The sequence below is a fragment of the Citrus sinensis genome, chromosome 5, assembly GCF_022201045.2.
Source record: "Citrus sinensis cultivar Valencia sweet orange chromosome 5, DVS_A1.0, whole genome shotgun sequence".
In the NCBI taxonomy this organism is placed as follows: domain Eukaryota; kingdom Viridiplantae; phylum Streptophyta; class Magnoliopsida; order Sapindales; family Rutaceae; genus Citrus; species Citrus sinensis.
This window is the reverse complement of record NC_068560.1, coordinates 21,165,846-21,187,533: the sequence shown is the minus strand read 5'-3', so window position 1 is coordinate 21,187,533 and position 21,688 is coordinate 21,165,846. Positions and strand designations below refer to the sequence as shown.

General features: G+C 41.7%; 3 protein-coding genes and 1 pseudogene across 3 annotated transcripts; 3 read left to right on the top strand and 1 right to left on the bottom strand.

Moving 5' to 3' along the window:
* The first annotated feature begins 537 nt into the window (after positions 1-537).
* LOC102615580 (MATH domain and coiled-coil domain-containing protein At3g58370-like) lies at positions 538-3,123 on the top strand. The gene is made up of 5 exons (XM_052441195.1): positions 538-560; positions 1,617-1,745; positions 1,846-2,015; positions 2,122-2,416; positions 2,823-3,123. Exons 1-5 carry the CDS (start codon positions 538-540, stop codon positions 3,001-3,003), a joined length of 798 nt encoding a protein of 265 aa, XP_052297155.1. The 3' UTR covers positions 3,004-3,123.
* Positions 3,124-5,921: 2,798 nt separating this feature from the next.
* Positions 5,922-6,755, bottom strand: LOC127902329 (uncharacterized). Its single transcript, XM_052441194.1, has one exon. It carries the CDS (start codon positions 6,753-6,755, stop codon positions 5,922-5,924), a length of 834 nt encoding a protein of 277 aa, XP_052297154.1.
* Positions 6,756-7,082: 327 nt separating this feature from the next.
* LOC102616756 (uncharacterized) lies at positions 7,083-16,149 on the top strand (annotated as a pseudogene).
* A 903-nt stretch (positions 16,150-17,052) lies between these two features.
* On the top strand, positions 17,053-21,597 carry LOC127902328 (uncharacterized). Its single transcript, XM_052441193.1, has 10 exons — positions 17,053-17,320; positions 18,373-19,156; positions 19,247-19,393; positions 19,479-19,586; positions 19,683-19,844; positions 19,930-20,175; positions 20,262-20,717; positions 20,814-20,909; positions 21,000-21,128; positions 21,199-21,597. The coding sequence occupies exons 2-10, from the start codon at positions 18,377-18,379 to the stop codon at positions 21,595-21,597; spliced, it is 2,523 nt and encodes an 840-aa protein (XP_052297153.1). The 5' UTR covers positions 17,053-17,320; positions 18,373-18,376.
* The last annotated feature ends 91 nt before the right edge of the window (positions 21,598-21,688 follow it).

Here is a 21,688-nt window from a genome sequence, read left to right as displayed (position 1 = left end):
ATAATGTAAATGATTTGCTAAAATTTGTTTGTTTCTCTGTTCATATATATAAACTAAATGCTACATTTGAAAGTTAATGTTTTAATAATTTGTTAAGTGGAACCTCTTAGTAATTACGTACAACTGAATGCCGAGACTTAAACTTTACCCTTGTTGATTTTTTCAGGAAGATATACCTCTATCCCAAGGGACAGAGAGAAGGACCTGGCAGTCATATTTCTATGTACCTGGTATTTGGCTGACTTCTCAACCATAACTCGTGGTTTTTAAAAATACCTTTGTTTCACACTGCAAATCCAAGATTAAGTGTAGTCAAAGCATAATCATAAAACTTTACCCTTGTTATTATTAACCCAAACTTTAACAGGTATTGAAGTTCATCAATAAGCGTAGTAGCTAAATACAGATAACTTCAGGTTTCTATTGTTGTTCCTGCAGCCAGTACATGGTTTAGGAACTCAATCGAAGATTGGGGCTGGTACTAATTTGTTGAAATCAGTTACTTGAACAAGGCAAGCAATGGTTTTCTTGTGAACGATGTGTGCAATGCTGAAGCAGAGGTGTCTGTGCTTAGAATTTCCAAAGCCCTGTAATATACTCTAATAAGCATTGCTACTCTTGCAAGAAAATTGGGATGCCAATTTTTTAATTTTATTTCTTATAATAAGAGTTAATCTCATCGTAACCAATTATTTTGACAAAGAAATTCAATTGTTGCCGCTCAATAATTGGTGGTTAATTGGTTGTTAAGTCTCCAAATGGAGACTACATGGGGATGCCTTCTTATGGGTTTAGCCTGCGATATCTTATTCATTGTTGCTTTTTTTTTTCTCTCTGTATTCTGCCAGTCGCAATAGGTAAGGTACTATAGACTTTTTTTATCTTACGAGTGTGAAATAAAATGAATTTAAATCAATAAGTATTTACAGAACACTTAAGTGCTGCTCAACCATAGTACTAAATCGGGCTTAAATTTTGGAAGCTAATTATATAGTAGTTGACAATAGAAAATAGACAACTAAAATATTGCTTCAGCTCGTCGAAATACACGGTCTTTGAGTGGAGGGTACATATTTTTGTTCTTTGTACTGTAGTTGTTTTCTTGCCTCTTACCATCCATTCTTGCAACCAAGCAAAGAAATCAATATTCCTTGACCAAACCAAACAAATTAAAGAATCAATATCCCTTTTCCCCATTGCATTCCCCTTTCCATTCCATTCTTGCAACCATCATTTTCCAAAACTTGGTGAATACCAATAGTCATTCTGACTCTTTCTAGAAATTTAATGTTGAATTATATAAACCCTCAACCTTGATGCTTTATATGTACCACGGTCCCTTTTAGATATCTTAAAGAAGAAATATTACTCTTGAGAGCATACCCTAGCCCTTGAAGAATCTTATAATAATCAATCTTTCTTCAGTACTAGTTTTAGTACTTGAAGATTTATAAAAGTTTGGAGGAATTTGCTGTAATGGAAAATGACTTTGTAGACCAAGTTGGTATGTTCTCTGACTCTTTCCCCACCTCCCCTTCTCTATATATGTTTATATATGTGCATTGAAAATTTCTAGCATGTTATTTTCTGATCAATGTTAAAATTACTCTTGACAGCAATTCGAGATCCATTTCACATGTACCACCGGCACATTTCTTACTCAAAATAGAGGCATTTTCATCTCTTGTGGAGAATGACGTGGAAAATTATAAATCCTTGGAATTTGATGCTGGAGGCTACAAGTGGTGTGGCCCAAAACCTAATTGTACACTATATTCAGATCACCTTATTACTAAATTACATATCATAATCTAATATGTTATTTTGAATTCATGATGGTTTCAGGAAACTTGTTGTCTACCCAAATGGAAATAAAAATGAAAATGTGAAAGACCACATCTCAGTCTACTTGGCTATGGTAGGCACAAGTTCACTTGGCCTTGGTTGGGAAGTCTATGTGATTTTCCGCCTATTTGTGCTTGATCAGAAGAAAGACGAGTTCTTGATTCTTCAAGGTTAGTTATTACACTCAAACACTCAATAATGTTTATGATTGTTTTGTGCTGAATTATTTAAGTGAGACCTGACCGATGATTTGGGCCGGTCACCTTCATGTGATAGATGCCATGGGTAAACAAAGACGTTTTCATGGATTAAAGCTTGAATGGGGTTTTGATCAATTCATCCCGCTTGAAGAATTTATTAATGCTTCGAATGGATATCTTGTGGGAGATACATGTGTTTTTGGAGCAGAAGTATTTGTTAAAGAAACGAAAAAATGCACAGGAGAGTGCCTTTCCATGAAGAAATTGACATCTACCTCCAATTATAAGTATGTTTGGAAGATCGAGAACTTTTCAAAGTTACCGGACAAGATTTATGAATCAGAAGTATTCGTAGCTGGAGATCAAAAGTGGTATGTATACTTTCTGAAATGGTGTTCAAATCCGGACATTCAGAGTTCATAAAATTCGGATTTAAAATATAATCAAAGTTCTACATTTAACAGCAATTTAAAACTCTAATATATCATAGACTAAATCTAGACCCGAGCATGGCTAACACTTTAGGGTTCATTTGTACGTCTGCAATAGACTTCTGATGCAAAAGATATTCTTTTGAGTTTTGAATAATACAACTTGTTAAAAAGATGTATCATGTTAAAACCACTTCTTCAAATGTATAATGTAAAATGAATTGTTAAAATTTGTTTGTTTCTCTATTCACATATATAATATAAATGCCACATCTGAAAGTTAATGTATTGATAATATGTACAATTGAATGCAAAGACTTAAACTTTACCCTTGATTTTTTTTCAGGAAGATACTACTCTTTCCCAAAGGACTGGGAGTAGCTAGTGGCAGTCATATTTCTATGTACTTGGAATTGACTGACTCGTCAACTATAACTGGTGGTTCTAAAATATACGTGCATTTTACACTACGAATCCGGAATCAATTGGTGTCAAAGCATTATGAAAAAAAAGGTAAATTATTATAAACCCAGACTTTAATAGGTAATTCAGTTCAATAAGTTTTGTAGCTAAATGCAAATACCTTAAGGTTTCTATTGTCGTGTTCGCAACTGGAGAATGGTTAAATACCTCAATCGCATTGGGGGGTTGGTCAAAATTTATTGAACTCAATTACTTGAAAAAGGCAGGAAATGGTTTTCTTGTTAATGATGTGTGCATTGTGGAAGCAGAGGTGCCTGTGCTTGGAATTTCCAAAGCCCTGTAATATATATTCCAATGAGCATTGTGACTCTTGCAAGAAAATTGGGATGCCAATTTTTAATTTTATATCTTATAATAAGAGTTGATCTCATTGGAACCACCTCTTTTGGCAAAGAAATTCAGTTGCTGAAGCTCGATAATTGGTGGCTAATTGGTTCTTAAGTCTCCACATGGAGATTCCATGCAGTTGCCGTTTTATGGGTTTAGCATGTGATATCTAATCCACTGTTGCTTTTGTCCTCTTTGTATTTCGCTTTGTAGTCGCAACTAGTAAACTCAGTGGCAGACCCACACGTGGGTTAGACCGGGCTGTGGCCTGGTCTAGTCCAGAAAAAATCATTTATACCCCTTACTTTTTAATTAATTTAGTAAAATTAAATCATCCTAAAATGTTGGGATATGCATCCAAAAACTTTTCCAAGGATGTTTTAATAAAGTGTCATTCAGGGAAAATGTCTAAACTAGATGCAATTGCAATTGGCAATGAATTTGCCAAATTTGTGAAGAAAGAGATGGGGTCCTCTAAAGCAGGAGTTGGGAGATCTAAGGTAGGGGTTAGAGCATAAGACCTAATTTAGTGTCAGCCCCTTTTAAAAATAAAATATTGGGTGTGTTTTACACAATCTTGCACTTAATCATCATCTATGAAAATATGCCTTTATATAAATAAGAGAAAAAAAAACTTAACTTTCAAATCACATAAAAAAAAAAAATTAACAAACACTTAAGTACTGCTCAACCACAATACTTAATTGAACTAAAATTTTGCAAGTTAATTATATAATATTTGGTAGTAGAAAACAAAACAACTAAGATATTGCTTCAACTCGATGAAATATACATTTTCTAGTGGAGGATATTTTTATTCATTTGCATTATAGTTGTTTTCTTTCCCCTTGCCATTCCATTTTTGTAACCAAACCAAAGAATCAATGCTTGACCAAACCAAACAAATTAAAGAAATCAATATTCCTTTCCCTATTCTATTCCCCTTTTCTTTACCCTTAGCTTTCCATTCCATTCTTGCAACCATCAGTTTCCAAAATTTGATAAATATCAACAATCATTTTGACTCTTTCTGAAAATTTACTCTTGAATTGTATAAACCCTTAACCTTGATATGCTTCTATATACAATGGTCCCTTTTAGATATTTTAAAGGAAAAATATTACTCTCGAGAGAACTCTAACCCTAGAAAAATCTTATTATAATCAACTTTCTTCGGTACTAGCTTAGGTACTTGAAGAATTATAGTAATTTGGAGGAATTTGTTGCAATGGAAAAACAAGTTGGTATATTCTTTGAAATGGTGCGACAGACATCCAAACTTGAGGATAATTATATCTAATTAGGGGCCAAAAATATACAGGTGTGATATAGTTGATGCAAAAGAAATTCTATCATATGAAAACGATTTGTTCGTTAATATCTTTATTCATATCATCTAATTAATTAAATGCCTCATCTGAAAATTAACCCTTAGGCTATGTTTGCTTGGGGGTAGAGGAGTGGGGAGAGGAAAAGAATTTAATTTCTTTTTCACTTTCCACTATTTGGTTGGACCAAATTCAATAGAGTTGAATTTTCATTAAAATTCAATTTCCATCATATTGAAGAATTTGTATTCCTTATCAATGGGTAAGGATTTCGAATTTCTCATCTATTGGAATACAAAAATTCCATTATTATTCTCTAATAAAAATAATTTTAAATAAGTTAAAGTGAAAATAATTTATATTTATTTTTTTAAATTAAGAGGATAATTTATTTGAAAAAAGAAAAAGTACTAAGGTGAATCGCCAGACCGTCACCGAAGACTCGCTGGAGATGCATTTCACTATCAAAACCTGTACCAATGGAATCCTTGTGAGCCGATCTACAACTCTATGGAGTTAAAAATGCTAATATACATTGTTATTTACGTCAAATCTTGTTTAAATATTTGGGAATATTTTAGCTCCCATATTTCCAACTATATAGTATATTTTCTGCAAAATTAACACTTCCAATGAGTAAATCGTCCATTTTTTATCATTATTATATATTTAACACGATAAAAAATGGCGATCAGCATCAATAACGCCGGTCAATGGCGGCGTAATTTTTATTTTAAAAAATAAAATTATCTATTTAACTAGGTAATTTCAACCTGGAAGAGATGTAGAGGGCTTTTTTATTATTATTATTAATTTTTTTAATTTTAAAAATTCCATAAAAAATACTATGAAATACATTCATCCAATATAACAACACAACTTAAGTACCTAAATACCTATTTTTTTCCCTCTATCTCTCTCTCAATGTTTTGTTATTTTTTCTTTTTTTAAAAAAAAAGTTACAGACTTTTTTAATTTAATTCCTTGCTCGTTATAATACGTAGATAAATTGCTTAATTATAGTTAGATAGTCATGGAATAATTAACAAATTGTTGAGTCATAATCTGTATATTTTCGATAATATTCGAGCAATTAAAAAAATTAATTAAATAAAACCAAACGTAGATCGAGAAGGAATATGAGTATCATATAATATAAGGGCAGAGGCCGAGAGGCGTGCATATGGCCGTTCCACTATAAGGGCATTTTAGACTTTTCATCACATGTTTTGTATTCGGTGCAAAATTTAAATTCCTCAGAATTTCCTTTTTTTTTTTTTTGAAAAGAAAGTATGCCTTTCGATTGATTAGCTTAAGAACAAGTACATAATCTCCGGTGGAATTTCATCCAACCAAATTACAGTTTCCTTCTTTTGCAAAGCTAACTTTGTTAATGAATGAGCTGCATAGTTACAATCTCTAGGGGAATGTTGAGCTTTGAAATTCTGAAAATTCTGCAGATTTTCCTGAATGTCAGAGATCAACCATCCAATTTCAGTTAAGCTACTGGACTTCTTGTTGATTAAGTCAATAACTTCTAATGAATCTGATTCAAAAATTCCAAAAGTAATATGAGCTTTTTCAGCCACTTGTAGGCCCCATTCCATAGTTGTTGCCTCCGCCATTGCCACACTACCAGGAAGCCTCAGACTTTTAATTGCAGCTGCTCTGCAGTTTCCATCTGAGTCTCTCACCACAACCCCCAACCCTGCCATTTGATTCTCAACATCCACAGCCGCATCAACATTAACTTTTTGCCATCCATTTGGAGGAGGACTCCATTGCTTTTGCCTCTCAGCATTCCCCTTTGTCTTATAAACCATCTCCGGTTGTCTAATCTTTTTAAAAGACTCCACTATCGCCTCTGCATTTGCTACTACTCTGAGAGGGTTTTCTTGTTTCCCTTCAAAAAGCCATTTGTTTCTTGCCTTCCAGATAGCCCATAGTAAAGCTGCTACTTCAGCTCCCTCAACTTTAGCATGTTGTCGTGGCCAAAATTGCAGCAGCCAAACAATGTCACACCTGTGAACTCCACGCAATTCCTCTGCCAGATTAGAGAACCTCCAGATCTTCCTTGCTCTATGGCACTCTACCAAGGCATGGGACACCGTTTCTACATGACAGTGACAACTTTGGCACATTGGTTCTTGCAAAACCTTTTTTTTCCATAAGTTTTCTGCTGTGGGCAATGAATCGTGAGCTGCTCTCCATAAAAAAATTTTCACTTTTTCTGGAATTGCAAGCTTCCAGATCAAATGCCATAGGTTTTGATCATGATTTGAGCAGCTTGGGTCCTCAGAATAAAGTCATAAACAGTCAAGACCGAAGCGTGATGGGTGACGAAGATCGAACTTTCTGGCGGCTTGAATCAAAGAATCCATAGATTTTACTTGGGAGAAAAGAAACATCAAAATATAATGAAAAAATATACAAAATAAATAAACATAAAACCAGAAAAAAGAAGTGCATAAATACACTCACAGAGAGAGACTCAGGGAGAGAGAGAGAGTTCTAGAAAGAGAGAGAATGGTGCTGTGGGAGATCACATTGGGAACAGCGTATTTCTTGGGACTGAAGCGGACTTACAGGCTTGCTTTGAGGATTCAGCGTCGCGTTATCAGCCCTAAGCACCCTCGGATTCGTCAATTTGTTCACCGGTATACTTTTGTTGTTTTATTATTATTATTATTATTATTATTTAATTATTTTGTTTTGAGTTTGATTCTGATTAATTTGTAGCTTGATGGGTCAGCTATCAATAGGGTTATTAGCGGATGAGTCACAGATTGGGAATGGGCATTTTCAAGTGTATTTATTGATTAAGCTAGGTAGTTCAAGTTTTAATTTTCATTAATGGGTTCTGTAGCTATGCTCGTTAAGACAATAAGAGCTGGTGATTTTAGAGTCAAAAGAGGATTATGATGATAATGATGATAGTGTTGGTGGTGTTGATAATGATACGTATGACACTGATATGGGTATACTAACAATACATTGCGATGCAATGTTCTTTGTTTCACGATTTTATGATATTTTCCGAAATTGATCTTGGTAATTTGATTTAACTGTATGGTTGTGTTTGTTATTCGGAAGTTGGTTATTGATGCTTGCTAAAGATCTAATGTAAGAAATCAGAGGAGAGTAATGGAGTTTTATTGTGGTAGGAATTGATTCCTTGGAGTAATAATGTGGCTTACTACCAGCTTGGCTAGACAGAGAACAGCTTATTAGCTAAGGCAACGGACAGATGGAGCCAAAATTTTAGGTTTTCTAAGAATATGGAGAGGGTGAAGTAAATAAAATTACAAATTTGTAAAAGATCCTGAAAATCTGATTTCAAAAGTTTATCCAGATATATGTGTTGTTGTCTACTCATATCATATATTGCAGAGAAAGTAAGCCAGGTTTACCTTATAGAAACTAGTGTTGCGTGAACTTAACCATGGAGTAACTATATAGGAAGCAACAGATGTGAGCTTTCCTTGTGGCATCTTCTATGTACTTATATATTTCCTTAGGGAGTAATCCTATGCTGTCAAAAACGATAAAAGCGTATTGTCACGGGATGAGTGTTTTGCGCAGCTACCCGTGCGGCACTTAGACAACTTTGCCGAATGTTGCTAAGTAAGCCTAGAGATTCTCGAACAAGAGAAGAGAGCAATTGAGCCAAAGAAACTTGTATTACACAAAGAGAGATTACAATGCTTGTTGGATACAAATGCTTAATGCCATCCCATATTTATAGGGGAGGCTTTGCCTAACTTTGCCTAACTTTACCTAACTTTGCCAAACTTTGTCAAACTCTAGAGTATTTTACAATTTCCTAGCTATTTGCATGTGCTGGAATTGTATAAAGTATTCTAGAATATTTACATGTTCACATGTGCTAGAGTTGCCTAGAACCTTCCGGAATTGGGCCAAGCTAGCACTCTTGGCCTTGTGTTGGCTCTCTAGCCGGAAATTGGGGCAATTGGGCTAGCGAATTGGGCGGTCCGCAACATCCTCCCCCACCTAAGCTCGCGGCGTCCTCGTCGCGCTCTCGTGCTTGAAGTGCTGGATGTGCTCAGCGAATTGCCACAAATCATCTTCCCGTTCCCAAGTGGCTTCGCTCTCGGGGAGGTTTTTCCACTTCACCAAGTACTCACTATGTGCTGGCACGCCCCTCCTCGAAACCGTTCGGTCCGCAATGATGTAGTCCACATCTTTGTCGAACGCGGTGACAACGGCAGTTGGCGCGCGTCTCGATTCTCTGCAACTTGGTTCTCCCATGTCTTCATGATATGGCTTGAGAAGGCTCACATGGAAGACCGGATGGATCTTGAGTCTTGGCGGAAGTTGGAGTTGATACGAGACGTTGCCTACACGTCGAACAACTCGGAAGGGTCCCTCGTAGCGCCTCACTAACCCCTTGTGAACTTTCCGCAAAGTCTTGAATTGTTGGGGTAGGAGCTTGATCATGACTTGATCTCCTTCCTTGTACTCAACATGCCGTCTCCTTGTATCAGCCCATTTCTTCATTTTCCTCGCGGCTTTGTCGAGATAGGCTCGCGTGATGTCCGCTTCCTCATGCCATTCGCGGGCGAGCTTGTGTGCCGCGGGGCTTTTCCCTCCGTAAGTTGAGGCTATGGCATTGGGGATTATGGGCTGGAATCCCATGATGATCTCGAACGGACTCTTGCCTGTAGCCTCGCTTCGCTGCAAGTTATAAGAAAATTGGGCGATGTCGAGTAGCTTCGCCCAATCACGCTGGTGAGCGCTCACATAATGCCTCAGGTATATCTCGAGGAGGCCATTAATGCGCTCGGTCTGCCCATCCGTTTGTGGGTGGAAACTTGTCGAGAACTTGAGATCGGTCCCCAACATCTTAAAGAGCTCCGTCCACAACCGCCCAGTAAACCGAGGGTCTCGGTCGCTCACAATGCTCTTCGGAACTCCCCAAAGCTTCACAATGTGCTTGACGAATAGGCGGGCTGCCTCGTCCGCTTTGCAATCGACGGGTGCGGCAATGAATGTAGCATACTTGCTGTATCGGTCGACAACGACCATGATGCTACCGCAACCTTCGGACTTGGGCAGCGATGTGATGAAGTCCATGGAGACACTCTCCCATGGCCTTGTTGCTAGTGGTAGCGGCTCTAACAATCCCGCTGGAAGTTGATGATCCACCTTGTCTTGTTGGCACACAAGACAAGTTCGCACATATGCCTCGATGTCGTCCCTCATGTGCGGCCAAAAATACGAGGTTTGAACTAGTGCGGTGGTGCGCTCGATTCCTGGGTGACCAGCCCACTTAGAGTCGTGGCACTCCTTGATTACTTCCTTCCGCAAGTTTCCCCACCTTGGCACGAACAGCCGATCTCCCTTGGTGAGGAGGATGCCTTCCTCTTGCCAAAACCGCCTTGTCTTTCCCTCGAGCACCTTCTCCAGCAAATCCTTTGCTAGCGGATCTTGTTGGAGGCCTTCCTTGATGCGTGAGACAAGGTCGGACTTCGGTTGGCTCATGCTAAGTGTTGCCAATTCCGCCTTGCGGCTTAGAGCGTCCGCAACAACATTGGCTTTCCCCGGTTTGTACTCTAGCCGATAGTCGAATTCCGCAAGGAAATCCTGCCACCGTGCTTGCTTTGGACTCAACTTCTTTTGAGTTTGAAAGTAGCTTGTCGCCACGTTGTCCGTCATGATCGTGAAGTGTGAGCCAAGCAAGTAATGTCGCCACACTCTTAGACAATGGATGATGGCTGTCATCTCCTTTTCTTGCACCGTGTAGCGGCGTTCCGTGTCATTTAGCTTTCAACTCTCGAACGCTATTGGGTGGCCTTCTTGCATAAGGACTCCACCTATGGCGAAATCTGAGGCATCTGTTTGAACTTCGAAGGGCTTGGTGTGGTCCGGAAGAGCGAGGACTGGTTCCTCCGAAATTGCCTTCTTCAACTCCTCGAATGCACGTTGGCACTCTTCGGACCAATGCCACGTTCTGTTTTTCTTGAGCATATCCGTCAAGGGTGCCGCCTTGGCTGAATAGCCCTTAATGAAGCGGCGGTAGTAATTCACCAGCCCAAGGAATGAGCGAAGCTCGGGTACTTTCGAGGGAGGCTCCCAATCGAGGATGGCCTTTACTTTGTCATTCTCCATCATAATCTTCCCACCCGCAATCTTGTGGCCAAGGAACTCCACCTCTTGTTGGGCAAACGAGCACTTCTCTAGTTTGAGGAAGAGCTCATTGTCTCGAAATACTTGGAGGACTTGTTGCAAGTGTTGGGCATGATCCTCGAGTGTGGTGCTATACACCACAATGTCGTCCAAGTACACGACCACGAAGCGGTCGAGGAATGGTTGGAGTACCTTGTTCATAAGTGTGCAAAATGTGGCGGGTGCATTAATAAGGCCAAAAGGCATCACAAGGAATTCGAAAGACCCGTACCTTGTTGTGCACGCTGTCTTCGGTTCGTCTCCCTTGGCGATGCGCACTTGATAATACCCGGAGCGTAAGTCAAGTTTGGTGAAGTACCGTGCTTTGCCAAGCTGGTCGAACAAGTCCGCAATCAAGGGAATCAGATACTTGTTCTTGATAGTGATCTTGTTGAGTGCTCTATAGTCGATGCACATCCGCAGCGATCCATCCTTTTTCTTTTGGAAGAGGACCGGTGCACCCAATGGGGCCTTTGAGGGGCGAATGTAGCCTGCATCCAGCAAGTCTTTGAGTTGTCTCCGCAACTCCTCTAATTCGGGTGGCGCCATGCGGTAGGGTGCCAAGGCTGATGACTTCGCGCCTTGTTCCAGTTCAATCGCATGATCTACCTCTCGCGGAGGTGGGAGCTTCTTCGGAAGTTCTGGAGGCATCACATCCTTGTAATCTTCGAGGACGGCTTGAATTCGTGGAGGGACTTGGTTTGGCGACGTTCCGCTATTTCCTTCCTCATTTAGTTCCCGAATGGAGACCAAGAAGCTTGGGTCCTTCTTGAAAGCCCTTTTGAATTGCATGGCGGAGAGTGTCTTCTCCTCGGACTTGCCTCGCTCCGTGGGTACCATGCATGCTTTACTCCCGTCGAGGATGCTTAGGGAGTTTGTAGCGGGCAGTGGGAAGGCATAGACTTGGTTGAAGAATTCCATGCCGAGGACCATCTTGAAGTCGTCCATGGGCACGATGGAGAAGTCAAGCTTTCCGCTCCACGTACCAAGTGTGATGTGCACGCCTTGTGCGATTCCCGCAATTGGCTTGGCGGGTGAGTTCACAGCCTTCATTGTGCCTCCTTCCTTGGTGGCCTTGAGGCCTAAGCGCTTGGCCTCGTCTACGGACACGAAATTGTGTGTTGCTCCCGTGTCTAGCAGTGCGCGAACGGACTGACCGTTTACCTTTGCGCTTACATACATGAGCCCTTTCTTGACGAGTGTGGGCTGGTGGCGATTGAGTGCGCCGAGGCGTTGGAGAGAACCCATGCTGAGTTGGGGTTCCTCCGTGGACATTGCGGGGTTGCTCTTGAGTTGGGCAGCAAGAGCATTAAGCGACCTCTTCTCCGGACAGTCGCGTACCCAATGAGGACCATTGCATATGAAGCATGGGCTTCGCGGCTTTGGCGCCTCCTTCTTGCCCTCCGATTTTCCTTGCCAACTCTTGTTGCTAGGCTGCTTTTTCTGCCCCCAATCTTTGCGGTTGTTGCCCTTGTCCTTGCGACTCTCTCCCCCACCTTTGCCTTGGTTGGCCTTTTTGTCCTTGGATTGGGTAGAGTATTCGGTGAGCGACTCCGCAACGGCAATGGCGTCGTCAAGTGTTTGAACACCACGCCTATCAAGCTCGGTCTTGGCCCAATCCTTGAGGCCATCTTGGAAGTAGAAGAGTGAATCCTTGTCAGACATGTCGCTTATCTCCAACATGAGGGTAGTGAACTCGTTGATGTAGTCCCGAATGCTACCCGATTGCTTGAGCCGACGTAAGCGCACTCGCGCTTCCTTCTCCGCATTGCTTGGGGCGAACTGCTTTCGGAGTTCTTGCTTGAAGTCGGCCCAAGTGTCGATGGCGCAAATGCCCTTGCCCATCTCGCCATGCTTGCGACGCCACCATAGTTGTGCAGCGCCTCTAAGATAGGTGGGTGCAGTGCCCACTTTCGATGCTTCATCTCGGACACCCATGGCATCAAAGTATTGATCCAGCCCAAAGAGGAAATTGTCCACGATGGTGGCATTGAGTGTGCCATCGTAGGTGTCGGGCTTTGGCACGTCAATGCGGCGCGCATCACTCGAGTTTGCGGAAGCTGGACTTGTGGAGAGTGTGCGCTTGTGCCATGCCCAATCCGAGCGGACTCCATCCACTTCCGCACGGACAGCACGTAGTTCGTCCTGAACAAAACTACGAAGTTTGAGCAACTCATCATGGAAAGAACGAAACTCACCTCGGAGAATGTTCGCTTGCTCATGGATGAGAGCTTTTGTGGCCACCGTGAACTCGGCGTATTCTCCCTCGAGACCATCCACTCTTTCCTCCAATCCCACGAGGCTATCTTGAGCGGCGGACAATGCTATTTCGAGAGTGCCTACACGAGGCTCCAACGCATCCACGGATAGGGCCTTGGACTTGCCGCGAGTCTTGCCTTGGGCGCGTTCTCCCTCTCGGCCACGGCTTGGTTCCGGTGGAACATCCACACCAACAACACCCTCTTGTGCTACGTTCGAAAGGTTGGCCATTGCTTCGTGAGCTAATTTGCGTGCGTGCAAACCTTAGCTCTGATACCACTTGTCACGGGATGAGTGTTTTGCGCAGCTACCCGTGCGGCACTTAGACAACTTTGCCGAATGTTGCTAAGTAAGCCTAGAGATTCTCGAACAAGAGAAGAGAGCAATTGAGCCAAAGAAACTTGTATTACACAAAGAGAGATTACAATGCTTGTTGGATACAAATGCTTAATGCCATCCCATATTTATAGGGGAGGCTTTGCCTAACTTTGCCTAACTTTACCTAACTTTGCCAAACTTTGTCAAACTCTAGAGTATTTTACAATTTCCTAGCTATTTGCATGTGCTGGAATTGTATAAAGTATTCTAGAATATTTACATGTTCACATGTGCTAGAGTTGCCTAGAACCTTCCGGAATTGGGCCAAGCTAGCACTCTTGGCCTTGTGTTGGCTCTCTAGCCCGAAATTGGGGCAATTGGGCTAGCGAATTGGGCGGTCCGCAACAGTATGCTCTTTTGGGAGGCATTGCATGGATTTTGGTTTTCTTTTGGGGTCAATGATTCATAGAATTTCTTCTTGCTCTTCCCTTGTATTCTCTCTGCTCACTACCTATTTTACTGTTATCTCTTCTATTTCTCTTTCTTTAAAAACTTTTCAGCTGAAATTTCTACCTTCTTATGCCTCTTCAATCGGATTTTGATGGTTCTTGTGGAGTTGATTTTGTTAAATCTGAATTCAATATGTTGCAGCAATGCATCCTACCGCATGGGATTATCTTAGACTATGTGTCCACAATAACGACGGCTTGTCTTTGCCTACGTATTAATCATCTTTTTGAAAAGGTGGTTCATAAATTGGTATTCATTGTCTGAATTTTCTGTGTGAGTGCCATGCCGTTAGACCATCTCTTAAAATGGAAGTTTTCTTGCTAGATGCAACTATTGTATTCTGCTTGTTTACGTTTGAGTGTGCCCCATCTTGGCTATTCCAATGAACTTATTGCTTCGAATCTAATGAGCTCCATTGAAGCTTAGTTATACAGAGGTCAGCATATGTGTTTGAATACGGCTATAACAAAGTACCAATCTATATTTTAGCTGTGTTAATTATATAGGAATATGAAGGGAAAAACTTTAGTTTAGTACTTCAACTAGTTCATTGTGCATCCTGTCACTTCTACTTCAGCTTGGATGTAAACTGATGTGAATGGTTCACATTGACTTGATATCATGTGCAATACGAGAGACCACTGAGCTCTTCCCTCAAAGCAATTTTTCTTTCCTATCTGACTTAGAATGGCCCTGTGCATTTCATAATAAAATCAACTTCTAAATCTGTGATCTTATGACATATTGTATAGGCTAGGTTGGTGAATTTTTTATTTAACCAATTATGGAGCAAAGCCAATCCTTAAAAGATTAAGAGAAGTTACTATCAACTCAGTTGATCGTTGAATATCTGCAACTGCAACCTGCATTCTCTCGCTCTAGATTGGTGCATAATTTCTATTGCGAAGTTTTGCAAACCTCCAACTAGTTTTGTCTATGTGCCAATTATGGGACTTGAATTAACTTATCTTTTAGATTTGCTATACCAAACTTTTAACGAATTGTTTTTTGCTGTTTTGGCATTATGTTGAACACTTGATGTCAAAATAACATGTTTGCTAGCTTCTTGTAGTACCTGTAGGTGAAGCAGTCAGAGAGTCTCATATGTATTCCTGTGAACTTATTATCCAATCAAGCTACAATGCTTGGATACCAGAACTAATTTCATTATTATGAGCACATTCTTAAATTGCTGTCTCTCTTTGGGTGATATGTAGATTTTGGAGAAGCACAAGTACTAACGTCCAAAGCTGGAGGTCATAGCTGTACTCTTGTTAGTTCAAAGAGACTGTTTTGAAACGATACATTGAAAGTTCTTCTGTGCTTTTCTTTTTAATGAGCCGTTGTATTTTGATGTTTATTAGTAGGACGTTATTAACTTCATGAAAGTAAGTTACCAGGGCACACATCTTTGTTCCAGAATCCTTCCGATCTAGTTGTAATTATTCATGAAAGCCTCTGCATAAAACAGAAATCCTAAATTAGTTAATTGTTTCAATACTTTGGACTTTGAATTGATTTAGTATGCCTCATGAAACCAATAATTGCACATCCTCCACTCTTAGAGTCTCAGTGTGATATTGACCACGGTACTGCCTGAGCATTGTATTCTTCCCACTGGTTGGCTCATTGGATTCCATTCTACTGTTTAACTACTGCTGTTATGTCAGTTGCTAGCTGGCAAATACTGTTATTTCTACAATTGTTTTGAATAATAACAAATTTATTACTCCTCCAACTTGGAACTGCCATTGTTTATTGAAGACTGACCTTCGTTCTTCATTGATTTTTTCCACAGCCGAGTACGTGCTGCCTTTGATGTTGCTCTCAAGTTTCACAGGAACATACAAGAGAGGGACATAGAAGTTGGTAGAAATATTGGTAACTGGATTCTACGTTGGCTTGACCGAATGAAACCATCTGCCCAGATACGTGGTCCGCCTGAGAAACTGTCACATGGCCCCAGCATGAGCATGACCAACCATGGAATGAAGTCCTCGAAATTAACAATCTCCTGGAGTCCAAACATCTAGAAAGAAGGAATCTGATAGACATCTGTTTAGCTCATCAAAAAATATATGGCCTAAACCACCCTTTTCTACCATTGCCATGATGATGCGGCATCCAAGGCCTGCAGGAACCACAACCCAGTATAGGCATCTTGAGACAAATGGATATGATCTATTGAGTTTGAACTACAATAGAAATGGGTTTGATGGAGTGCTGCGAAAGGACATTATGCAGTGGTTGCTGCAAAAGTGAAGGTAGAAGCTTATCAGACACCTGTTACTTTCTGAAGTTTTAATCGCCAATAATTCAGTTATAATATCTCACTCAAACCGCTCGCATTACTGGACTCCTAAATTTGAAATTCATCCATCTTAGTTATGGACCTGTTGCTTGATGCACTAATTACTGAAGGGCTGCGTGCTGCGAAAGCTGGCAAAGATAGGTTTTAGTTGTTCTGCTTCTTTTCTCAAAGATATTAATTGTTCTCTCCGTTTTCAGTGACTAGGTTTTTTGTTTCCGAACCAGTAACTGCATAGTTGCTTCTGGTAATGTTTGTTTGTTTCTTTGTTTGTGATGCACATTCCTCCAGATTGGAAACGGCTGTGGTGATGGCGATCATCTTTCTCTGTACTTGGCTTTGGGAGATTCCACAGTCGAGGTGATTAAAGAATATATATGCGGAGCATACATTGCGAATCATCGATCAAGTGGGGGCAAAACATAAATCTTTTCGAGGTAAAATGTGTGTATTTACATGCAATTAGTATTTGAGGCAAATCCAAATAATATAACGAGAGCGTTCCTTTTACTCTAGCAGAGGATAAAGACTGGTTCCATACACCAAGCGATAACTGGGGCTGGCCAAGATTCATTTCATTGAGTGAGTTAGATGAGCCAGAGACTGGATTTCTAGTGAATGGCGTTTGCGTGGTGGAAGGCTGGAAGCTGAGGTCACTGTGCTTGTAATTTCCGAGCCATTATAACAAGTAATTAATTGTCCTCCAAATGGGTTCTTTTATTGTGTGATGCTGACTGCCTGGGCAATCTAGGAAATTTATTTCTCTTGTGGTTTTCCAAAATAACTCTTACGTTGTTTATTGTTTATGCTGTCCAGCTAACTTTTGGGAAATTTACAAAACAAGCCAAAAAAAGAAGGCATTTTTCAACTTTAAACCCTCAAATTTTTTTCTTTCAACATTAGCCAAATCACCACATTTTGGACGAAATTACCCTCCTCATTCTCACGTTTCCCTCAAGCAAATTCCTTCCCCTCTCACCAAAATCTCATCACCGGAAGTTCTATAGATTGTCGGCGGCAGCGTACATCGGCAGCGGAGAAAGTTGTTGGCACTTGAAAGAAGCTAAATCACGTTGAAAATCTTCGGAGATCTCCAAAATCAAAGAAAAAAATTGAAAACCCTAGGTGAGTTGTTATTGCCATTTTTCTTGTTGTTGTTGTTGCTGTTGTTGTTTGGGATGTTGTTGTTGTTGTTGGTGGTGTTTTAATGGCGGTGGTGGGTGAGATGCATGTGGGAAAGGGAAGAGAAGAGAAAGGGGGGAAGCCAACTCGCGCTGCGTCGCACGCGAGATGCGCGCGGCGTGCGCACCTCGCGCGCGCGAGATGGGCGTGCAGCGCGCATCTCGCGTGCGACAGGCGCATCTCGCGCGCGCGAGGTGCGAACGCCGCGCGCGAGATGCGCATGTCGCACGCGAGATGCGCGCGGCACGCCCATCTCGCGCGCGCGAGGTGCGCACGCCGCGCGCATCTCGCGTGCGACATGCGCATCTCGCGCGCGGCGTTCGCACCTCGCGCGCGCGACATGCGCCTGTCGCACGCAAGATGGGCGCGACACGCGCACCTCGCGCGCGCGAGATGGGAATGTCGCACGCGAGATGCGCGCGGCACGCCCATCTCGCGCGCGCGAGGTGCGCACGCCGCGCGCATCTCATGTGCGACAGGCGCTGCGTCGCACGCGAGATGCGCACGTTGCGCCCATCTCGCGCGCGAGGGCGCGGCCTCGCGCGAGCGAGTTGCGCTAGGCTCGCGCGAGGGAAGCCAAGCGCGCGCGAGTTGCGTGCAGGCAAGCAGCTCGCGCGCTTGGCTTCCCTCGCGCGAGCCTGTCGCACCAAGAGGCAGCACCTCTTGGTGCGACGGGCACCACCTGTCGCACCAAGAGGTGCTGCCTCTTGGTGCGACAGGCTCGCGCGAGGGAAGCCAAGCGCGCGAGCTGCTTGCCTGCACGCAACTCGTGCGCGAGCTGCTTGCCTGCACGCAACTCGTGCGCGAGCTGCTTGCCTGCACGCAACTCGCGCGCGCTTGGCTTCCCTCGCGCGAGCCTGTCGCACCAAGAGGCAGCACCTCTTGGTGCGACAGGTGGTGCCCGTCGCACCAAGAGGCAGTGCGCAGTGCTGCCTTAATTTTTTTTTTCTTTTGTTCATAATTTTTTAATGTGTGATACTTTTAACTTGTACCAGATAAATGGGCAAATCAAAATTAGCATTGCATAACCCACCCGGACCGATTAAAGAACCGGGAATGATGAAGATACCTTATGTTGATCACTTCCCTGGGCGTATCACGAGTATGTGCAAATTAGATGTCGTTGTTAATGCCATCCGGGAAAAATTAACAAGGCAACAGTTGAAGCTATTCAAAGACGATATATTTGGGCATTTCCTACAGTGCCGGAGCTATCCGTTCAGTGGCGTGATTGTGCACAATATATTGCTTCGGCAAGTGTCACATGGCGATGGAAATGACAAAGATGAGTTATGGTTTCAAGTTGGCGACCATTTGATACGGCTATCGATTGGAGAGTGGTGCCTAGTAACGGGACTTTGCTATGGCGAAAAAGTATTCCTGACGAAGCATAAAACAAATCATAGGTTACTTAATAAGTACTTTGGAGGCAGGATTCGCGATATAAATCTTGGCCAGTTCGAGGAAATATTTATGAACTTACGCTTCAAGACTATGAATGACACCGATGCGCTAAAAATTGCCATGTTTTACTTTGCTGATAGAGTGCTACACGGAAGAAAGGATCATTGTCAAATCAATTTCAATTTACTTAATGAGGTAGATGACATAAATCATTTTCGAAGTATTCCGTGGGGTCGTTTGTCATGGGAAACAATTTATAAAAGCATTGATAATGTATTGAACGGCAAAGCCAAAAAATTTAAGAAGGCAAGCGCAGAAAATCCATTGCATAGAATTGAGAAATACAACTTTTACGGCTTTACGTCGGCAGTGCATGTGAGTGAAGAAGTTTTTTTTATAACTTAGTTTTGTTATAATAAATATTTAATGACACGTTTTTTTACTTCATATCTTTCCTTGTTGAAGGCATGGATTTTTGAAGCGATCGAAGGACTACCATTAGAGTGGGTAGAGAAAATTAAGAGGAAGGGTGCTCGGATCGTGCGATGGAAGCCTGTGGCTTCTTCAAATATTAACTTCGGCGAAGTGTATTCATACCTGAACGAGCGTCTTGTAAGTCATTTATATGTATGTCTGTATATAAGTATTACATAATATATGGTTATACTAATTGGAAATTTGGTAATCTTTACGACAGGATGACACCATTTTCCAAACCCTGAAACCGGATGCAAAGGAGAGAGCCACAAATTATTGGAAGAGTGTCGAGGATTACGTGCCATATTTGCCAAGTTGGGTCCGTAATGTGGGTATCATCTATAGTATCATTGAAAACCGGGTGCAAAGTCATTTATATGTTTGTTTTTTAGGTATTTATTGTTTTCTGTTTTACTTGGTGCAGCACCAGCCTTCAATCAATGCGCCATCCAGTACAAGGCCAAACGAGGTGGATCCTGACCCCACGAGCCCAATAGGACTGGAGCAGAGTCCTGTTGAGGATGCCGGTGCTGCCGACGACCATTATGAATCCGCACATGATTCAGATGACAGAAATGAGCCAGAGGTAACTTCTGTCGTCCTGAACATTTACAATGCACATATACCTATCCGACATTTTGTCATTACTTTCTTATTTGCGTAAATTGTAGGCAAGGACTAAGTTCCGCAATGATTATTTCGTTGGACGACTGGATAAAATAGAGTCTTCCATTCACGAGTTGAGGTCGGAACTTCAGACTGGACACAGTTCCATTAACGAACTGAGGTCAGAACTTATGGCGGAACGCAGAGAAGCACAACAATATAGAGCAGCGGTCATGGAGTTTATGGCTTCGTTTGGCGCGGGTGCTTCAAAGGGCGCGTACAGTGATTCTCCGTTTGGCCCCGCACCCTCGGTGAGCAAGTTTCGTATGTTTTCGTTATGTTATTATGATTTCAAACCCGAACTTATGTTAATATGTTCATCTCCTCGAAACAACAGGCCCCAGATTGCTATGGTCCGAACGTTGATGCTGGCTATGGTACGCATACTGATGCTGGTAATGACGACGAGCACACCCCTATGTCCTTGTACAGTCTACATGGGGACATATGTGATGACAGTGTACAGATATTCACAGAGGCACCTCCCGGCGTTAGTAAGTTTGGGCGTCCGTACCGACCGTCGTATATATTTGGCAGTCCTTACTTCATTCCTCCTTTCAAGAGAGTTAGGAATGTCAGGGCTCTACCCGCACTCAACATTACGGACTATGAAATTGATGAAAGATCGAGTGTGGATATGAATCCGCTTATGGGACTAGAAGACTCAAGACTATGTGAGGAGTTTGATCAGTGGTTTGCCGGCAACATTTCCGTGGATCGGCCTGTCCAACAGTCTCGAAATTTCTTTGAAATACTCATGGGCAATGCTTCGATGGGGTGGCTTGGTGACGAGGTAAGCGTGTTTAATGGTCAGTACATTACAATACACAATAATATTTCTGCTGGCATGGATATTGATATAAATTAACTTGGTATAATCCCTTCACAGCATATTCACACGTATTACCGCTTGATCAGCGAGAAGCAACGGCGGTTTCCAAATGCACTACCACAACGCGTCACGCATACAGATACATACTTTTGGGCATGTTTTTAAATTTTATAATCATTAATTATAATTTCGATGTTTTAAATATCTCGAAATGTTATTAATTTTCTACTCATCGTGTAATAGGTGTTCCTAAAGCAATTATGGAACAATGGTAGTTGTGATGTCAATTCATTACAATATGGCAACAACTTGAGCAGCTATATGGATGGGCGGGAAGATCTCATGTCCAAACCGTTTACGGATGTCGATATGGTAAGAATTGTCACTCAATCTTATGGTAATTGTGTATAAAATATACTAATTTACCAATTTATTTATGTAGATATTCATCCCTGTGAATTTGGGCGGCGATCATTGGGTACTAGCTCGAGCGGACCTTCGCGCGAGGAGGATGCGGATTTACGACTCGTTGGTTACCTTTCGCGAGGACAAAACATATTTGCGTAAATTCAAACCTCTTCAGGTCGTCTTCCCTCAATGGCTTCAAGATGTTGGATTCTACAACCTTCGATCTGAGCTGCAGAGTGCCGACCCTTGGAAAGTAAGAATCGTTAAGGATGTGCCCCAACAATCACCTGGAAGTGGTGATTGCGGTGTATTTATGTTGATGTTTACAATGTATTTGATGTTCGGGCTAAAACTTGATTTTGATAGTAGCCACGGGCATTACTTCAGGAAGAAAATTGTTGTAGATATATTCACGGGCGATATTGCCTTGTAAGTCGTTGTATTGTATTAAGACTTGATGTATGGATGTAGATTATTTTTCTAATAGATATAAACTTTTGATATATTCATATATTTAGCTATAA